The following is a 17595-nucleotide window of genomic DNA, read 5'->3' on the forward strand; positions in this document are numbered from 1 at the left end:
CTGATAGGCGGCAGGAACTCCTGGAGTGAAAAGAGTGCCCTGGCCAGGAGAGGAGGAATAAGATTCCCCATCAGAGTAGATGGCTTACAGACATCCCTACTTGATCTTGGTCCTGGCCCCCGAGGTCTTTTTTTTCTTTTCCATTCAAAAAATAGGGGTAATATATATATATATATATATACCATAAAATTTACCATTTTAACTATTTTCAAATGTACAATTCAGTGGCATTAAGTACATTCACATTGTTGCACAGCCAACACCACTCTTCTTCTCTAGAACTTTGCCATTGTCCCAGACTGAAACTCTGTACCCATTAAACAATAACTTCCTATTCCCTACAGTCCCCTCACCCTGCCCCAGCCCCTGGTAACCACTATTCCCCTTTCTGGAATATCTCTATGAATTTAACTATTCCAGTTACCTTGAATAAGTGGAATCACAACATTTCTCCTTTTGTATCTGGCTTATTTCACCTAGCATAATATTTCCAAGATTCATTCATATTGTGGCATGTATCAGTATTTCATTATTTTTAAAAATTTTTATTTATTTGAAAGAGAGAGGGAGAGAACGCCCACGAGCGCATGAACGGGGAGGAGCAGAGGCAGAGGGAGAAGCTGACTTCCTGCTGAGCAGGAAGCCCCAGGTAGGTCTCCATCCGGGGACCCTGAGATCAAGACCTGAGCCAAAGGCAGCCACTTAACCGACTGAGCCATCCAGGTGCTCCAGTATTTCATTATGTTTTAAGACTGAATAATAGTTCATTGTATGTATGTAGCACATTGTGTTTATCCATTAATATACTAATGGACAGTTGGGTTGTTTACACCTTTTGACTATCATGAATAGTGCTTTTATGAGCATGCATGTACAAATACCGGTTTTGGTCCCTGTTTTCGTTCTTTTGAGTATATACCTAGAAATGGAATTGCTGGATCATATGGTAATTTTATTGTTAGTTTTTTGAGGAATCACCATTCTCTTTTTGACAGCAGCTGTACCACTTTATATTCCCACCTGCAATGCACAAGGGGTCCAATTTCTCCACATCCTTCCAACACTTGTTCCCACACACTTCAGCTTTGGCCGCCCCAAGACACAGAGTGTGGCAGATTGAGACTGGAGTGGGAGGAAGGCCTTTAAAAAAAAAATCCCAGAAATCTGGGTCTCCGTAAATCTGGCTAGGGCTCAGGGACCAGTATCAGGAGAGAAAGAGTTCTTTGGTCCTGGGTTTCAGAGCTGGATGCACAGGGCAAGCTAGCAGGTTGGGGGTTGTGGGGTTGCTTGCCTTAAGCACCAGCTCTGCAACTGCTCCAGCTTTCCAGGAGGCCAGCCTTTGTTGTTAGCGTGTGTGTGTGTGTGTGTGTGTGTGTGTGCGCGCGCGCGCGCGTGTGTGTAGATGGGAGCGCGTCCAGCTCCCCGGGCTCCATGCGGCTGACCTCTCAGCAAGGCCTGGGAGCCACTCTCTTGGATCCCGGATTTTCCCGACGGATTAAACGTGGCCTTCCCCTCCCTCCCGCCTCCGTAACAGACTTAAAAATAGCTCTTCCCGGGGGCGCTGGGGAGAGTCTCCACCCCTGTCTGGGCGAGGTGGGGCGGCGGTCCCGGGAGCCGGCGGCGCGAGACCCCGGGCCTCCAGCTGCTGGCGCGGAAGGCTCGGTTGCCCGCGGGCGCGGGGTTCGGCCGCACCGGGGTGGGCGCGCCGGCTCTGTCCCCGCCGGGGAGGGCGTCCGGGCTCCCCGCTCCTGGGGGGAGCATCCGCGGCCCGCGTGGCGCCGGGCGTTCCGGGAACGGCCTCCCGGCGGTCGGGGCGGTGGAGCGAGACGGGAGGCGGGGCCGGGGCCACGCTGGGGAGCCCGCGCCCCTGGACCTCTGCCGGCCTCGCGGGCTCCGGCGGCCCCCAGGTGAGCGGGGCCGCGTGGGAAAACTATGGCAGGAATTCGGCCCGGGGAGGGCCGCGGGTGGGGAGCGCCCTTGTAGTCCGAGCCGTGGGTGCGGCGGGACGCGGGAGGTTAAACATTAGCGGCTCGGACGCCCTGTAGGGGTGCAGCTCGGGAGCTGCGGGAGTTGCACTCCGGGGCGGCCTCTAAACCGCCGCTAGACCGCCGGGTTCTGCCCCTCATCTCCAGCTCCCTCGGCCTGCTCTGGACCGGGTAACCCCCCCCCCCCCGCCCCCCGAAGGAACCAGGAGTGACTGCACCCCCCAGGACTGGGCTTCCCTGGGTGGACAGACTTGGATGCTTACTTTTTGAAAAAGTAAGCAATTTACTTTTTGAAAAAAGTAAATATGGTTTTGGAGGGCTTGACGTTTTGAGTTCTGCAGGTAAAGGGGATCTTCTGGTAACGAGATGATTTAAAAACAAACACATTGGCATCTCTGGTTTGTCCCTCTTGCACTCTGGGGCTGGAGTTTAGCAGGAGGCAGCAATGGTATTTTTCTTTCGAGGTGGCTGCAGATAAAAGTCCAGGGGAGACTTGCTTTGTACGGAACAAGGATCTAGAAGGGGGTCTGGAGGGCTTGGGCAGGGCTACCCTTCACCCCGCACTCCTTAGGGCCCAGGGCCTTCCTGCTCCCCCTCCCCATTGTCTCCGAAAATTTGATTTTTAAAAGAACTTTGAAGAGAGGCCTGGAGAGTGTGAGGTGCTCTGTGGCCTCTCACACTTTCATCTGCAGACAGGGTGGGTGGGCTACTGCCTCTGTCAGGGAGGTCCCTCATCACCTTCTCCTGCCTCCCAGAGCTGAGGACTGGCCAGTGAGAACAACCCCTCTTAGAGGCTGGTCCTCCAGTCAAGTAGTTGATAAGCAGTCTTTTTTTCAGTCTCTGTCAGCACTAAGGGTCTAGAGACATCTTCCTCATGTGCAAATAGTTTTGGATATCATCCAACTTAATAAAATGGTCCCATGAAGTTATATGCTTCAGGTTGGGAACAGAAACCTGAATTCCTTTGTGGAATTTAACTGGGTTCTGCCACAAAGCTGGAGTTCGGTCAAAAGGCTTGTGGCTCAATGTACACTGACAGGAGCAGGGAAGGGGGTGACTTGGTGGGCTGTTCTAAACCTCCTTGTGGGCCCTTTTCAGAGAGGGCCAGTCCTGGTGGGGGTGGGGGTTAACTACCTGCAATGACAGCTGTTGCTAGGCCATGCACCTCTAGGGAGGATTTTGGGGGGGGGGTCTGGTGGTTGAAGATAGAGAAAGTCTACCAAAAAGCAATGACTCTTCCATGGGAAAGAAAACAGCAGTATATTCTAAACTCATATCTTTCAGATGTGAAAAGCAGTGCTGATTTTTGACAGTTCTGCACCTGGGAAGACAGGTCACGTCAGTTTGTAGTCTTCCCCTCTGAAATATTCCTAAGCAATGCCAATCAAAGCCCTAGCCCCGATTTTTAGTTTAAAGAAAATTCTTTTGTGGCAAAAACTTAAGAGAGGTTTTTGACCAATCTGTTGGTGCTGTCTTTTTTTTTTTTTTTTTTAAAGATTTTTATTTATTTATTTGACAGAGAGAGACACAGCGAAAGAGGGAACACAAGCAGGGGGAGAGGGAGAGGGAGAAGCAGACTCCCCACTGAGCAGGGAGCCCGATGCGGGGCTCGATCCCAGGACCCTGGGATCGTGACCTGAGCCGAAGGCAGACGCTTAACGACTGAGCCACCCAGGCGCCCCCGTTGGTGCTGTCTTTTAAAAATACCTTCTTAGAAGGAGGTCCAGGCCTCCAGTTCTGGAGGGAGTAGGTCACCGGAATAAAAAGCAGAGCGTAAGGAATGCAGTTAGTGATATTGTAGCAGTGATGTAAGGGGACAGATGGTGGCCACACTTGTGGTGAACATAGCATGAAGTATAAACTTGTCAAATCACTAAGTTGTACATCTGAAACTAACATAACATTGTGTGTTAACTATACTCAAAAACAACAACAACAACAACAACAACAAAAACCCTCCTTAAAGTTACTGGGAATGGAAGCCAGCTGGAGGGGGAGCTGTGTGCCACGTGATGGTTCCGGCAATGGGTGCAAACCCCATGAAGGGCAAGAAGGAGTGGAAAGGGTACACCTTTCTTTAGAAAACAACAGAATCAGAGAATAAATCGAAGATCTGTAATGATGGTGTTTCAGGAGAGTGCCCGAGTCACTCTCCTCTCTTTTGGGATGTGTAGGGCTCCCTTGCCTACGGTGTGTGCATAGCCTGTTTGCAAATTGTGTGAAGGTTTCCTTGGCAGCCACAACAATTAGCGCTAATGACAAGCCTGGGCTCCCCGGGGCAGGTACTGCTGAGGGTAGCTCGGGGAGCCAGGGCAGGCTTGTCCATGATTGCCCGGCAGCTGCCTCGGTAGCTTGGCTCCCCTAACTGCTCCTCTTGGTTGCATTCTTGAGGAAGCAAAAGAGACAGTAAGGTGGCAGCCGTGGTGGTATAGTCTAGCTGTCCATTGATATTAAAAAATCAGAATTTAAAAAGATCAGTTGTTTAGTTGATCATTGCGCAAGTTATCTTCGATGGATTATAGGTGGGCAGGTTTCAGAAGAACCATAAATTCTCCGGGAGCTGTTTCGCCGTGGGATGGCTGCCTTGTGAGGTGGTGAACACCCCATCACTGGGGGTATGCAAAGCAAGGGTGGTAGATGGGCTTGCTTTCTTGGCTGTGGGATTGCCCCAGGTAGAAACCATCTCTTCAACAATGAAGCAAATTTAGAATGCTAGCATAAATATCATTCTTTTGGGTCCTACTAATTCATGACATTGGTCTAAGATTGGGAAGCTTCCTGGGACCCCATCAAAACACGCAGAGATGGTTAACACAGCTTTGGATTTCCTAACGCTGCCTTGTGTTTCTATTCCCAGATGTGGGGAAGGCAGTCTGCTGATGCCTGGAGAAGCACAGTGTGACTGCCCTTTGGGGTGTGTGGTTTCCAGGTAACCTGCCGCACTCTCCCTGGGCTTTGTCTCCTGCCATCCTAACCTGGACTCCAGCTGTGGAGTTGCGTCCTGTTCAGCTAAGCTCTGCGGAGATACAGAGGGAATTTCAGGTCGCCGGCACTGATCCTGTTGTGATTTGCTGTAAAGTTTTAGTTCTTGCAGTTTGGTCAAGAAATCTCAGGTACTGTCATTTCCATGGTGGGAAGTAATTTCTCTGTCATCATCATCATCGTTGGGAGGTAGATGGGCAAAATTCAAAAGCTCTGGAGTCAGGCAGAACCTGACTTGAATCTTGGCTTCATTACCTAGGAGCTGAGTGACCAGGGCCCAGTCCCGTAGGTTCTCTGAGCCTCAGTTTCTACGTTTATCAGATGAGGCAAATCAACTACATACAATGTTGTACGATGGCTAGAAATAGTACTTTTAAAGGCTGGCACACAAAAACTTAATCAGTGATGGCTGCTATCATAATCTTCAAATTCCCCCAGTTCTGCTCACCTTTGGATTCCAGAGCCCTAAGACTTCTGAGAACCTGGGGGTTCTAGTGGAAGACAGGAGTGACGCTTCTGGGGTTCAGGAAGACTACATGAACTCAGATCCCTAATTCAGAATTCTGTATAACTGGGAATGGGGCTACGATCCTCAGTGTTTACAGAGTGTGCTCAGAGTGTAAACGTGAGGGTTTCAGGGCTGCAGCCATACCTTGGTGGTCAATGTGGGCTCTGGGGCTTCTCGCTGATGAGCCTGAGCCTGTCCACAAGGGCTCCTGCACTCTAGGCTTTCATTAGCAACGGTGGGATCAGGCTGTGGACACATATGGTAACAAATCCAGCATTTTAGTAAGTCTGAATGGCATTTCTCTCCAGTGGGTCCAAATTAAGGACTCCCAACTCTGTTCTTACTCTTTATTCTAATTCTTGCTGGTTCATAGGCTCATTTCTCCAAATCCCCAAGAATATAGACTTTTGAGGCAGATATTCTAAGATTTTGATAATTCTGCTCAGGTCAATAGCAATCTGGGCTGCAAGTAATATGCTAGGGGCTGATAATGAAGAAGCCATGGTCTCAGCACTCGCGGAACTTATAGCTGGGGGACGTGGAGGAGAACGGAGACAGGAATGTCCTGGTGTGGTCTCTCCTTGGTACACCCGTTGCACCCTGTCCCAGCTCCCACCCTGGCACGTACCACTCTGCATGGTCGTTTCTGTCTATTTTTCTGTCTTTCTGGAGAAGTCTGGAGCCAGACACCATCATTTACTACTAGTTGTATGATTGTGGGAAGTCATCTGCCCTCTTGGGTCACCTCTAAGTTTCTTCATCTGTACGCTGGGTTGTAATGAGAACTAAGTGGGATAGTGCATGGAAAGCCTTGTAATTGCGTGTGCAGAGCTGGTAACTAGTTTTATTAATGATGGCAGGGACTGTTGCCTGGGTCACCATCAATTCTGAGTGCCGGGCGTGGTGCGTGGCACTTGGTAGGAGCTCAGGAGTCATTTGTTGGTGGGATGAATAAATGAACGTTGCATAGGCACACTGATACAGACCGGAGTGTGGCGAGGCGCTCAGAGGAGCGTACCCTCTGTGCTGCCCTGAGCCCAGGGGAGAGGCGGGGCATTTTGACTGTGGGCCTGGGAGCGATTTATGGTGGCTGTCAAGTGTGAGCAAGGCCTTGAAGCAGGCACTCATTCACCTGCAGTAGGAGCAGGGGGAGGTGGTGGAGGTCCATCTATACCGACAGGCAGCAGGGCCTAGTGGCTAAGAGCTCAGACTCCGTAAGCAGGCTGCGTGGTTTTGGATTTTGCCTCCTGCATCTGGGGCAAGCTTCTTTACTTCTTTGTGGTTTGGATAATATTAGTACCTCCTTGAGGGATTGTTCTGAGGATTACATGAGTTATTCTTTATGAAACACTTAAAAACAGTGCACATAAATAAATAGCCCAGAGATATGAACGTGTGGACAGCAAGTAATATTGTAAGTGGGAGATGCAGCTAGAAAGGTAGTTTGAAAACAGTTCATAAAGGTGTTTGAATATCTTTTTAGTGAATTTGGAATTAGCCAACGAGGAACACAGAAAATCCATTCCCATATGGCTGAAGCCCAGAGGTGGCTGCCCCTTCCTTTGTTTTGTTTTTGTTTTTTAAGATTTATTTATTTATTTTAGAGAAAGGGGGGAGAGCAAGTGCCTGCACACAAGTTGGGGAGAGGGGCAGAGGGAGAGAATCTCAAGCAGGCTCCCGCTGAGCGCGGAGCTGACCCAGGGCTCCATTCCAGGACCCATGAGATCATGGCCTGAGCCAAAACCAAGAGTCAGTCACTCAACCAACTGTGCCCCCCAGGTGCCTCAAGGTGGCTGCCCCTTCTAAACGGGGCATGCACTCCCCCTTTTGCCACAATCCCCAACATTCCCTACCGCAGTGGTTCTGAATCAATAAATCTGGAGACTTGCATTTTTGACAAGTTCCTGCTGATGCTGATGCTCTGACGTTGCTGGTCAGGGACCACACTTTGAGAACTGCTGCCTAATTGTATCTTGGGCACTAAGGTAGGGGATTAATTGCCCTTTATCATCAAGCTTGTACTGTGGTTTTTCTTATACCTGCCACATTTCCTGCATTTAATACTACCTTCCTGGCCCTGGGGGAATTTGGATTTGCAATTTCTGGTATACTCAGTATTGGAAGGCTGGATCTAAAGGTCCCAAGAGAGAGATGGGCCAACAAGAAAGAGATTTGGGAGTGGCTGAGGCTCAGCCTAAAGCAGGCCTTTGGTCGCTGAAGCTGTGGGTATGTGTGTGAGCTCGTCTTCAGGGAGAGTGTGCAGGGAGAGATGGGTCATGAATGAACAGCAGAATATCGCGGGGGCACTGCCCACGCCCCATCTTCCCCCTCCTTACTCCACCCCCCCATGTTAAAGGAAGGGTAAAAGGATAGTAACTGTTCAAGGAAGAGGCTGGAAGGAACTTTCAAAAAGGTGGGAGAAGCTGAGAGAGTAGCTGATGGAGCGTTCTTAGCCTTACTATTAGAGAGAGGACTGTGGGCACACAGCTGAGGCCAAAGCGTAAATAGTTAAACAGTGAGTTCTAGGTGAGCTCCCGGTCTGTGGGGAGGACAGGAAGCAGGTGTCCTGTTACCCTTGCCCACAGCATGCCTGGTAACCTGCTGTTGCTCCAAGGCATAGCTTGTTGTGGCAATTGTCTCTGAGGCCCCAGAGACACAGTTGCAGCTTGGAGCTGAGCATGGTAAGTATCATGTCTCCCATCTCCTTTTTTTGGTCTGTTTAAATAACGTAACACGCGAAGTAGGAATGGGCTGGTCTTGTCTCGGCCATGATGGGGGTGCAGGTGGCTGGCTGGTTTTGGTTTTGGTGTCTGTTTGGGGGAAGAGTATCTGAGAAAGGGGAGCATGGGAGCTGCAATGGAACAGGTGGGTCAGCGGCAGCCTGCGCGCAGCCTTCAAGACCAGGCCAAGGGATTTGGACATGGTGCTGCGGCAACAAGGGGCCACGCTGAGCTCCTGGGTGCAGGGCGGGTGTGGGGTTCATATACCACGGTAGCCCCAATGCCCGGCACAGGGGCTGGCCCGAGTAGGCATGCTGTAAATGGGGGGGCAGTGAGTGAATGAATGAGTGAGTTTGAGGGATAAGGGGTCATGACCTGATCAAAGCCAAGTTTTAGGACAAATAGCTTCGAGAATCAATGTTCAGAGTCCATGAGTTTTGGAGCCAGGTGCACCTCCAACTGTGCTTCAACTCTGGCCTCTCAATCGGGGACAAGACTCTTAACTCCTCCAGATATCCGTTTTCTTGTTTGTAAAATGGGCACAGTGGTAACTGCTTGCAGGTTTGCACGTGGAGTCGGTCTGTGTCTGGCACGGAGGCTGGCGCCCGCGACACTGCGGCCGACGTTACTACTGAGTGCTTGGCCTTGCGCCTCCTCCAACCCTCAGGCACCCTGCGGGCTGGTAGGGCAGGCCGATCGCGGTCTTTCTCAGGTGAGGGCTCGGGGAGGTCAGGGACCTTCCCTGGAGGCCCTGCCCCTCTTTGCAAACCTACGAGGCTTATCCCCTTCGTGAGGTCAGTGACCTCTCTCCCCTCTGACTTTCTCTTGTACTTAAAAGTTTGGATCACATAATCTGGAAAGAATTTGATTAAGTAGGGTCACCTGTCCTTCTTGTTGCCCCGTTCAGATTTGAAGTTCTCCAAGGACAGAAATTGTATTTTTTCTATAAAAATTATAAAAGTAATAGATGATGATGTGAAGGACTTTGGATAGTATAGGAAGGGGGAAAGTGGAAAATCAAAGTCTTCCGACTTCCATTCCCACTCCCAGAGGCAACCATCACTAACAGCTTGTTTATTTTTCTAGAAATACCATAGTCTATGCTTGCAAAATGATGGACAATGAATCATATATAGGAATCGTAAATCAGTGTATTTTATTTCACTATTATTACACATGAGCAACAAATATGAATCATTCATGTGTCTATATAGGTATATATATTATATGCATGTGTCCTTATCATCATCGATCTGTGTAAGGCTTGTCTATCTATCCATCTCCTACCCATGCACCATCCATTCATTTATTTATCCCCGTTTCACACCCCATTTCCCCTCCTTCCTCATAGGCAACCATTCCAATGTGAGATATATCTATAGACCTATGTCTATGTGATATATGTAGATAGACATAGACGGATACATATGTGAGATATACATATCTTTATTTTTGCAAATTATGATTATATGTGATTATATTATCATTTAAACAGATGCGGAAATACCTGTGTATATGTGTATATATATGTGTGTATATATTTGTATCTATGTATATGTATACACAGACACACACTCATTACTCTGTATCAGTGCATGAATAGTTGCCTTATTCTTATCAATAGCTGCATAGTATTTCATTGTATAGAGATACTATTTGTATCCCCTGTTGTACTTTGTACTTCACTTTCTTGTATTTTCTCTTGTACTTTGCTGTTACAAACAGCACTACATGACAGTTTTTGCACAGCACCTTTGCACACTTGTATAAGTTTATCTGTAAGATAAATTATAATTCTTAGTAGTGGCGTGTTCATTTTAAAATCCTATTGCTATTGTCAAATTACTCTTTAAAGAGAGAGAACAATTTCTGTGTCTGCCAAGAGAGTGGAGAGGAGAATCTGAGTCTTTTGAGAACAAATTGGACCTCTTTTCTAAACCAATAGGTTTGAAAAAAAGACCATCACGGACTGAGCAGAGCCTGTGTGCAGAGACATGGCCGCTGTATTAAGCAGCCCCTGGCAGCGGGGGCCATCATCTTACTCACATCCCACCAGAGGAAGCATAGTCCTGTGATCACACTTTACAGCTGGGGCCCCTGGGGAGAGGAGCCCACTCCTGGTCCACTATAATCTTGTAATGACAGGAGGAGAGGATGGGGTGTGGTGGTTGTTAGGAGTTTCTGCCTCCCATGGCGAGTTATTGGACGTTATCCTGAGGTCAGTATAGGGTTGCAGAAGGACCCACTTAGACATTTGACCCCTCCCTCTGACAAAGACCTCTGGCAGGGACTCTCGCCGTGGACTTGGGCGCGGGGCACAGAGGAGGGGGGATTCACTTGCCTCATTCCTAGCAGGAGGACCTCCTATGTGCCAGATACTAGGCTGGGTGCTTCACTTGCCTCATTCCTAAGCACAAGCCTGAAAAGTAGGCTCCGTGATCTCCCAGTATGCACAGAAGGCTGAAGGATGTGAAGGAACTTGCCCGAGGCTGCGATCTGAATCCACACCCGTGCGACTGTAGAGCCCACACCTGGCCTTCTGCAGCTCTCACCGTGTCAGTGCACCCCGTGCGTCCTACGGCTGCTGCACAGCCCCCTCCCCTCACCCCACTGAGGCTCCCGCTGGCCAGGTGTACTGTACGCGCAGCCAGATGTGTCTTGCCCAACTTGGACCCTCTCCTTATTTTCCAGGCCCTCTCTCAGCTCCTGTGCCTGCTGCCGTGGCCTTGGTGGCACTCTCCCTCGACGGTCGGTCCAGGGCTTCCTCAGCCCATGCAGTCCCCGGCTACCCCTGCTGAAGGCCTCAGTGGCTCCCTCTTTGGGGCCTACCCGCTCCCTACCTTCAAGTTCCAGCCTCGCTCTGAGAGCGTGGACTGGAGGCGCATTAGCGCCCTGGACGTGGACCGTGTGGCGCGGGAGCTGGACGTGGCCACCCTGCAGGAGAACATCACTGGGGTCACCTTCTGCAATTTGGACCGGGAGGCGTGCAGCCGCTGTGGGCAGCCCGTGGACCCGGTGCTGCTCAAGGTGCTGCGCTTGGCCCAGCTCATCATCGAGTACCTGCTGCACTGCCAGGATTGCTTGAGCGCCAGCGTCGCCCAGCTGGAGGCCCGGCTGCAGGCCAGCCTGGGCCAGCAGCAGCGTGGCCAGCAAGAGCTGGGTCGCCAGGCTGATGAGCTCAAGGGCGTGAGAGAGGAGAGCCGCCGGCGGCGCAAGATGATCGGCACCCTGCAGCAGCTGCTCCTGCAGACAGGGGCCCACAGCTACCACGCGGTGAGGAGTCTCTGCAGGGTGGGGGAGGGGGAGGGCTGTGGGGCCAGTCACCGGGCTGCCTGGGCGGCACCACCACCGGGATGGGCCGCAGGGTTGCTGTGGGCCATGCTTACTGGGGTGAGGAGCAGATGTTAGAGCTGTCTCAACAAGTTCTCCAGTGTGTGTGTGTGTGTGTGTGGCAAGTGTGTATCTGAAGGATATGTGTGCATATGTGTGTGCATATGTGTGTGTGTGTTTATGGAGAGGGTGCATGTCTAGGGTGTGCAGGTGTGAATGTGTGGAGGATGTGCATGTTTAAGGACAGTGTGGATATGTGTGTCTACCATGTTCCAATGTTTGGAACATACATCCGTGTGTGGTATGTGTATGTATGTATGTAGAGTGTGTGGTGTGTAATGTGTGCTTGTGTGTGAAGTGTGCGCCTGAAGATATATTTACGGTGTGTGTGTGTGTGTGTGAATGAAGGACATATATGTGTGTAAGGGTGTGTGTATTTATGGAGGGCGTGAGTGTATGTTTGAAGGGTTTGTGTGTGCATGCAGCAGTGTGATGTAAAAAGGCGTGTGTAAGAGGTGTGTGTTTGTGTGTGTGTGTGTAGAATCAGTCTGTAGCAAGAGACTGGTACTGCCAGGCCCATTCCCGAAAAGTGATTCCATCATTCAACCAAGTGACAGTTCATTACGCAGAGTGGCATTTGGACATTCGCATCTGCATGGCTAGTGTGGCCTGGGGACCACTGCACTCTCATGAATTGTCGTGGGCCAGGCTCTGAGGAGGCAGGCACAAGTCATGCTGGCTCAGGTGTTCAAGAAAGTCATAGTTTGGTGGTAGGCGGGACAGAAGGAATCATATGATACAATGTAAATGGATCTAATGGTAATCGATACAATGTTAATTACGATAAAAAGGGTCAGAACCCTTTCAGTTGTAAATGCCAGAGCAGCAGTTTAACTTGGCTTAGGCCCATAAGGGATTTATTGGCTACTTGAACTGAAAAATCCAGAACTCTGGTGGGACTCAGGTGTGGCTTGTCCTTGGAATCAGATGATGGGCACCAGAATTTAGTTTGTCTCTGTAGCTGTGGACAACTCTTCTTCAAGCGTGGGTTCCATTCTCAGAAAGATTCTGTCTGTGTGGTAGCAAGGTGGGCTACCAATGCCAGTCTCTGACTTTCCCAGGTTCAAGGCTGGCATGATAGAAGGCCTACTTTGGTCCCAGAAACCTGGCTGGTTTTTCACCGTGTCCTGTATTTGGCTGTGTTTGGGTCTCCTACCCATCTGGGAGCCATTCACAGATCCCCAGGAATTCAAGGTTGTGACTGGTCTAGGCCACGTGTCCCACCGTGGAGCTGGGGATGGACCAAAGCCCATGGATGGAAAGTAAGGGACAGAGTGATTCCCCAGAAGAAAACCGGGGTTCTGTTGTCAGAGGAAGGAGTGGCTACTATACTCTCATCATGACTCTTTAATGACACCTTCTGGAAGTTGCATAAGTCACTTCTGCTTACATGTCATCGGCCAGAATTTAGTCACATGGCCACACCTGGCAAGCGAGGCTGGAACATAAAGTGTTTATTCTCATTAACCTCATGACCAGCTAAAAAACAGGGTTTTGGTTACTGAGGAAAGAGGGAAAATGTGTTTTGGGGGGACAACTGGCAATTTTTGTCACATTTGTGTAAAGATAGCAAATAATCTGCCCTCTTAGTCTGATTGAGTAGGATTAACAGCCTGCAAAGTTGTCTTGGAAAAGTTTTGAGGTTTTACAGTGAAAAGATATGATAGGTTGGCAGCGTCTGAATGCTTGAGGAGAGTGAAGTAGAATTAGAGATACTATTATTTATTCTCCTCTGCTCTGGTGGTTCTCAACCCTGGGGTGAGCCCTGGACATTGGCTTTTTTTTTTTTTTTTTTACTTTGTATCGTGAAAATTTTTAAACATGTACAAAAGAGAGAGTAGTGTAATGAATCTTCATTTGTACAGTACTCAGCCCAATCGTCATCCACTCATGGCCGATGTTTTTGGACATGTTCCCCTGCCTGCTTGCCCCCACGCCTGCATCACTTTGAATGTGTTAGACATATGGTGTTATCTATAACGATTTCGGTATGTATCTCTAAAAGGCAAGGACTCTCACTTTTAAATATAAACGCTACCATCATCACGCCTTGAAAAACCAACAAAAATTCCTTAGTATCCTCAAATCCCTAGGTAGTGCTCACAGCTCCCCAGGGCGCTGGTAGTGTTCAGATCAAATTCTTCATTTCTGAAGCAGCCCCGGGAGCCCATGGAAATGGGAATTTTGATATTGGGAGAACCCCAGGTTGAGCCAGGTGATGTAAGCCTGCACTTACCGCTGTTTCCTTTCTGTGCAGTGCCACCTGTGTGACAAGACATTCATGAATGCCACCTTTCTCCGGGGCCACATCCAGCGCCGGCATGCAGGTGCGGCAGTAGGAGGTGAGTCCAGGTGGCCCTCCTGGGACCGTGGAAGAGTCTGGGCTGGTTTCCAGTGGGTGTGGGGCACGTAGACCATCACAGCTGCCCTCAGACCTCATCATCCAGTAGAGGAGGGGATGATCGCACCGTCCACCACAGGGGGATCCATCCCATGTGGAGCTGGGAGGGTTTCTGACCATGTGTGTAGAGAGAAAGGGAGTCAGCCAGGTAAGTTCAGTGTTAGCTTTATCCCTTCCTATTATGTGACCACAGTCAATGCACCCCCTCTGAGTCTCAGTGGCCTTTGCTGTGAATGGGGCAGTCAGATGGCGTGACTTTGAAGGGTCCTTACCTTCCAGCCTTCTATGAATCTGCTATTCTCTGATGCTAACTATGAATTGGCTTAAATGGGGTTAATGAGCAGTTAGACCAGTTCTTTGACTTTTTGTATGTACATGAGCTAATTATGACTTAATCACTTTAATTTTACCATTTCAAATTCCAAAACTAGTAGCAAGGCTGTATGTTTCCACATAAAGAGATTTGCATATTTTATATCCATATTTGTGGTTCATAAGAAATAGCTGTTAACACGTAAAATAAATATAAATATGAAAATATAAATCATATAAATATAAAAATCCCATTAAATAAAACTTTTTTCTTATTTTTCATTTAAATTTCCTTTTCAAAGAGCAGACTTAGAGTTTTAAAACAGCACCATTTACCTAATTATTATGCATTTATTATGTATCTAATTCTTCTTGGTTCTGCATTGGAGGCTGCTAAAGAAAAACAGATTTTCTACTTCTTAAATGAATTTTTCTGATAAAAAGACATGTCTTTGAAGAGATATTTGTATACTGATGTTCGTAGCAGCATTATTCACAGTAGCTAAGATGTGGAAGCACCCAAATGTCCGTAGACAGATGAATACATAAACAGAATGTGGTATATACATGCAAGGGAATATGATTCAGCCTTAAAAAGAAAGGAAATTCTGTAACATGTTACAACATGAATGAACCTTGAGGATATTATGGTAAGTGAAGTCAGTCAGTCTCCAAAAGACAAATACTGTATGATTCCACTTATATGAGGCACCTAGAGTAGTCAGATTTATAGAAACAGAAAGTAGAGTGATGATTGCTGGGGCCCAGGGGAGGGGGTCCGTGGAGAGTTATTTAAAGCATACAGAGTTTTTGTTTTACAAGAAGAAAAGAGTTATGGAAGTGGATGCTGGTGATGGTTGTACAACATTATGAATTATGAATGTATTTAATACCATCGAACTGTACATTTAAAAATGGTTAAGATGCTAAATTTTATGTTATGTGTATTTTACCACAATAAAAAAATTGGAAAAAATGCCTTTGACATGGAAAATTTATTTTTTTAATTAATTTATTTTAAAAAAAAGTCTGTTGATTTTTTTTTTAAGATTTTTTAATTTATTTATATGCCGGAGAGAGAGAGAGAGAGAGAGCACAAGCTGGGGGAGTGGCAGGCAGAGGGGGGAAGGAGGCTCCCCGCTGAGCAAGGAGCCCGACTCAGGACTTGATCCCAGGACCCTGGGATCATGACCTGAGCCGAAGGCAGACGCTTAACCGACTGAGCCACCCAGGTGTCCCTTGACCTGGAAAAATTTAAATACAGAAGGGTAGAAAAGTGAAAATAAAAACCATGGACAATATCACCTAGTTAATATTTTGGTGTGTTCTCTGTCATTATTTTTCTGTGTACGTATATAGTCCTATACTATGCAGTTTTGACTGTTGCTTATCTTCAATTAAGAATATATCACATTTCCAGTGTCATTCAGTCGTCTTGGAGAACATGATTTTTAATGGCTGAATAGTATCCCATCCTGTGGCTATCATAATTTATTTCACAATTAAATTACTTCATACTTTATATGGGTTACTCATAAATTTCCCTATTATAAATCACATGATGATCTACATTCTTGTATGTAAATCTTTGTGCATATTCCTTATTATTTTCTTAAGGTTAAGTGCTGAAGGAGAAGGAAAATATGTTCTTCAGGCAACTTTTGCTAAATTAATGTTCATGATCTTTTTATTCTCAGGCAGCTGGCTTTTCGGATACCCCTGCTCTCCTTTTTCATATCATCTCAAATCACTTTGTTAACCCAAATTAATTTCTACCGCATCTAAAAATTGCTTAAGCGTTTCCAAAAAGTCCAGTCTGAGGAAAACCATATCTCATTTCGGGTTTTAATAATGGTGCTATCTGTCTAATAGGCACTAAAGGTACTTTAAAAAGTAACAAATGTTCAAGTACAATTGGTGTCTTTTTCATTAACCAGTAACTCTTGGTTTATAAGTATGTGGTTTAGTTAGAATGTTCTCTTATAATTCATTCTCTTTTTAATCTTAGAAAAGTGAAAGTATACACTTAAAACAACCTTGGTTGAAAGTTTCCTTTATAATACATGCTGCTTTTTTTTTTTCATTTGAAACTTAATACTATCCTGTATTTCTGAACAAAGTGAACTTAAAACTACAATTATTTTCACTACGTTAAACTCCTCTCTGATGGCTGTCAGGATCCACTGATAGGTTCTTTGTATCAATAATCACTGTGCATGTGCTGTTTGGTATTCTGCTTCTGTTACTCTACCCATCTCCCTTTTACATTTGTGCGTGTCGGGACTGTCAAAATGGTTATTTTCAATGACAGTAATAGTTCACGCTTAGTGAGCTGTCAGGCCAGGCACTATGCTAAGCATTTTGCACTATCACATTTCACCCTCAAGACAACAGTCTGAGTTGGGTGCTGTTATCTCCATTTTCCAATTGGGGAAACAGGGTCGGGGAGGTTATGTCACTTGCCCGCGGTCAGTGTCCAGTGGAAATGGCTTAGCTGGTCTCAGCCTGAGGTGTGGCTGATTGCATAGGCGAGGAACTACACTTCATTCACGTTTTCACTGAAACTGGCCACCCTGTCTTTGCATGAACCCCACAGGGAAGCAGAAGCAGCAGGAACAGCCAGTGGAGGAGGTGTTAGAAGAGCTGCGGGCCAAGCTAAAATGGACCCAAGGGGAGCTGGAAGCCCAGAGGGAGGCGGAGAGGCAGCGGCAGTTGCAGGTGGGCCTGGAGAGGAAGCTCTGGGGAGACCCCCTCGTGGGCTACCCAGGAGACCCATGAGGCACCTGTCTCCCACAGGACCAGAAGTCTGGCTGGTTTCCTGCAGCTGGGAGTCAGCGCCAGGGTGGCATCTTCCTGGGTGTGGCAAATGATCTTAGGTTGACTGGGAAGGAAAATTCAACTATTTTTCCAGATCTGTGTGGCCAAAAGTAGAGCCGAGAATTGCACTCTCCTGCATTATTCAGCACACTGTGAGGGCATTTGAACCAGAATGTTAACTTCTTACACTACCCTGCTGGTTTGCTTTTTGAGAACAAAGACTGGATAAACTCCAAAGTGCAGTCTCGAGGACGTACTTAGTAGATAATTGTAGAATGAAAGTATGTAAAGTTGCCTCACCCCTTTCTTCATGTAGTCATTCTTCATTCATTTCCTCAGCACCCATTTATCGAGCGCCAACTATGCCAGGAATACAAAGAGGGAGAAAAGACGGGGTCCCTATCCTCAAGGGACTTTACAGTTCGGATAAGACTTGGCCCCCTCTATGTCCAAACAGTGGGGACTGTGGGATGAATGTGC

At 47.7% G+C, this 17595-nt stretch overlaps 1 protein-coding gene across 3 annotated transcripts in view; it reads left to right on the forward strand.

Annotated features, from left to right (window-relative positions):
* The first annotated feature begins 1448 nt into the window (after positions 1 to 1448).
* The window catches only part of DZIP1L (DAZ interacting zinc finger protein 1 like), a 41223-nt gene continuing 25076 nt past the window's right edge, over positions 1449 to 17595 (forward strand). Inside the window, exons 1-6 of one of the 3 annotated variants that reach the window (XM_078071458.1) lie at positions 1449 to 1907; positions 4843 to 5098; positions 9282 to 9397; positions 10887 to 11468; positions 13843 to 13927; positions 16895 to 17016. In XM_078071458.1, the coding sequence (XP_077927584.1) occupies positions 10968 to 11468; positions 13843 to 13927; positions 16895 to 17016 (708 nt within the window). In that variant the 5' untranslated portion in view covers positions 1449 to 1907; positions 4843 to 5098; positions 9282 to 9397; positions 10887 to 10967. The remainder of the gene's footprint in view (positions 1908 to 4842; positions 5099 to 9281; positions 9398 to 10886; positions 11469 to 13842; positions 13928 to 16894; positions 17017 to 17595) is intronic. The other 2 variants (XM_078071466.1, XM_078071470.1) reach the window with 2 other exon arrangements.

This window comes from Halichoerus grypus, chromosome 1, assembly GCF_964656455.1.
Source record: "Halichoerus grypus chromosome 1, mHalGry1.hap1.1, whole genome shotgun sequence".
NCBI classification, from domain to species: Eukaryota; Metazoa; Chordata; class Mammalia; order Carnivora; family Phocidae; genus Halichoerus; species Halichoerus grypus.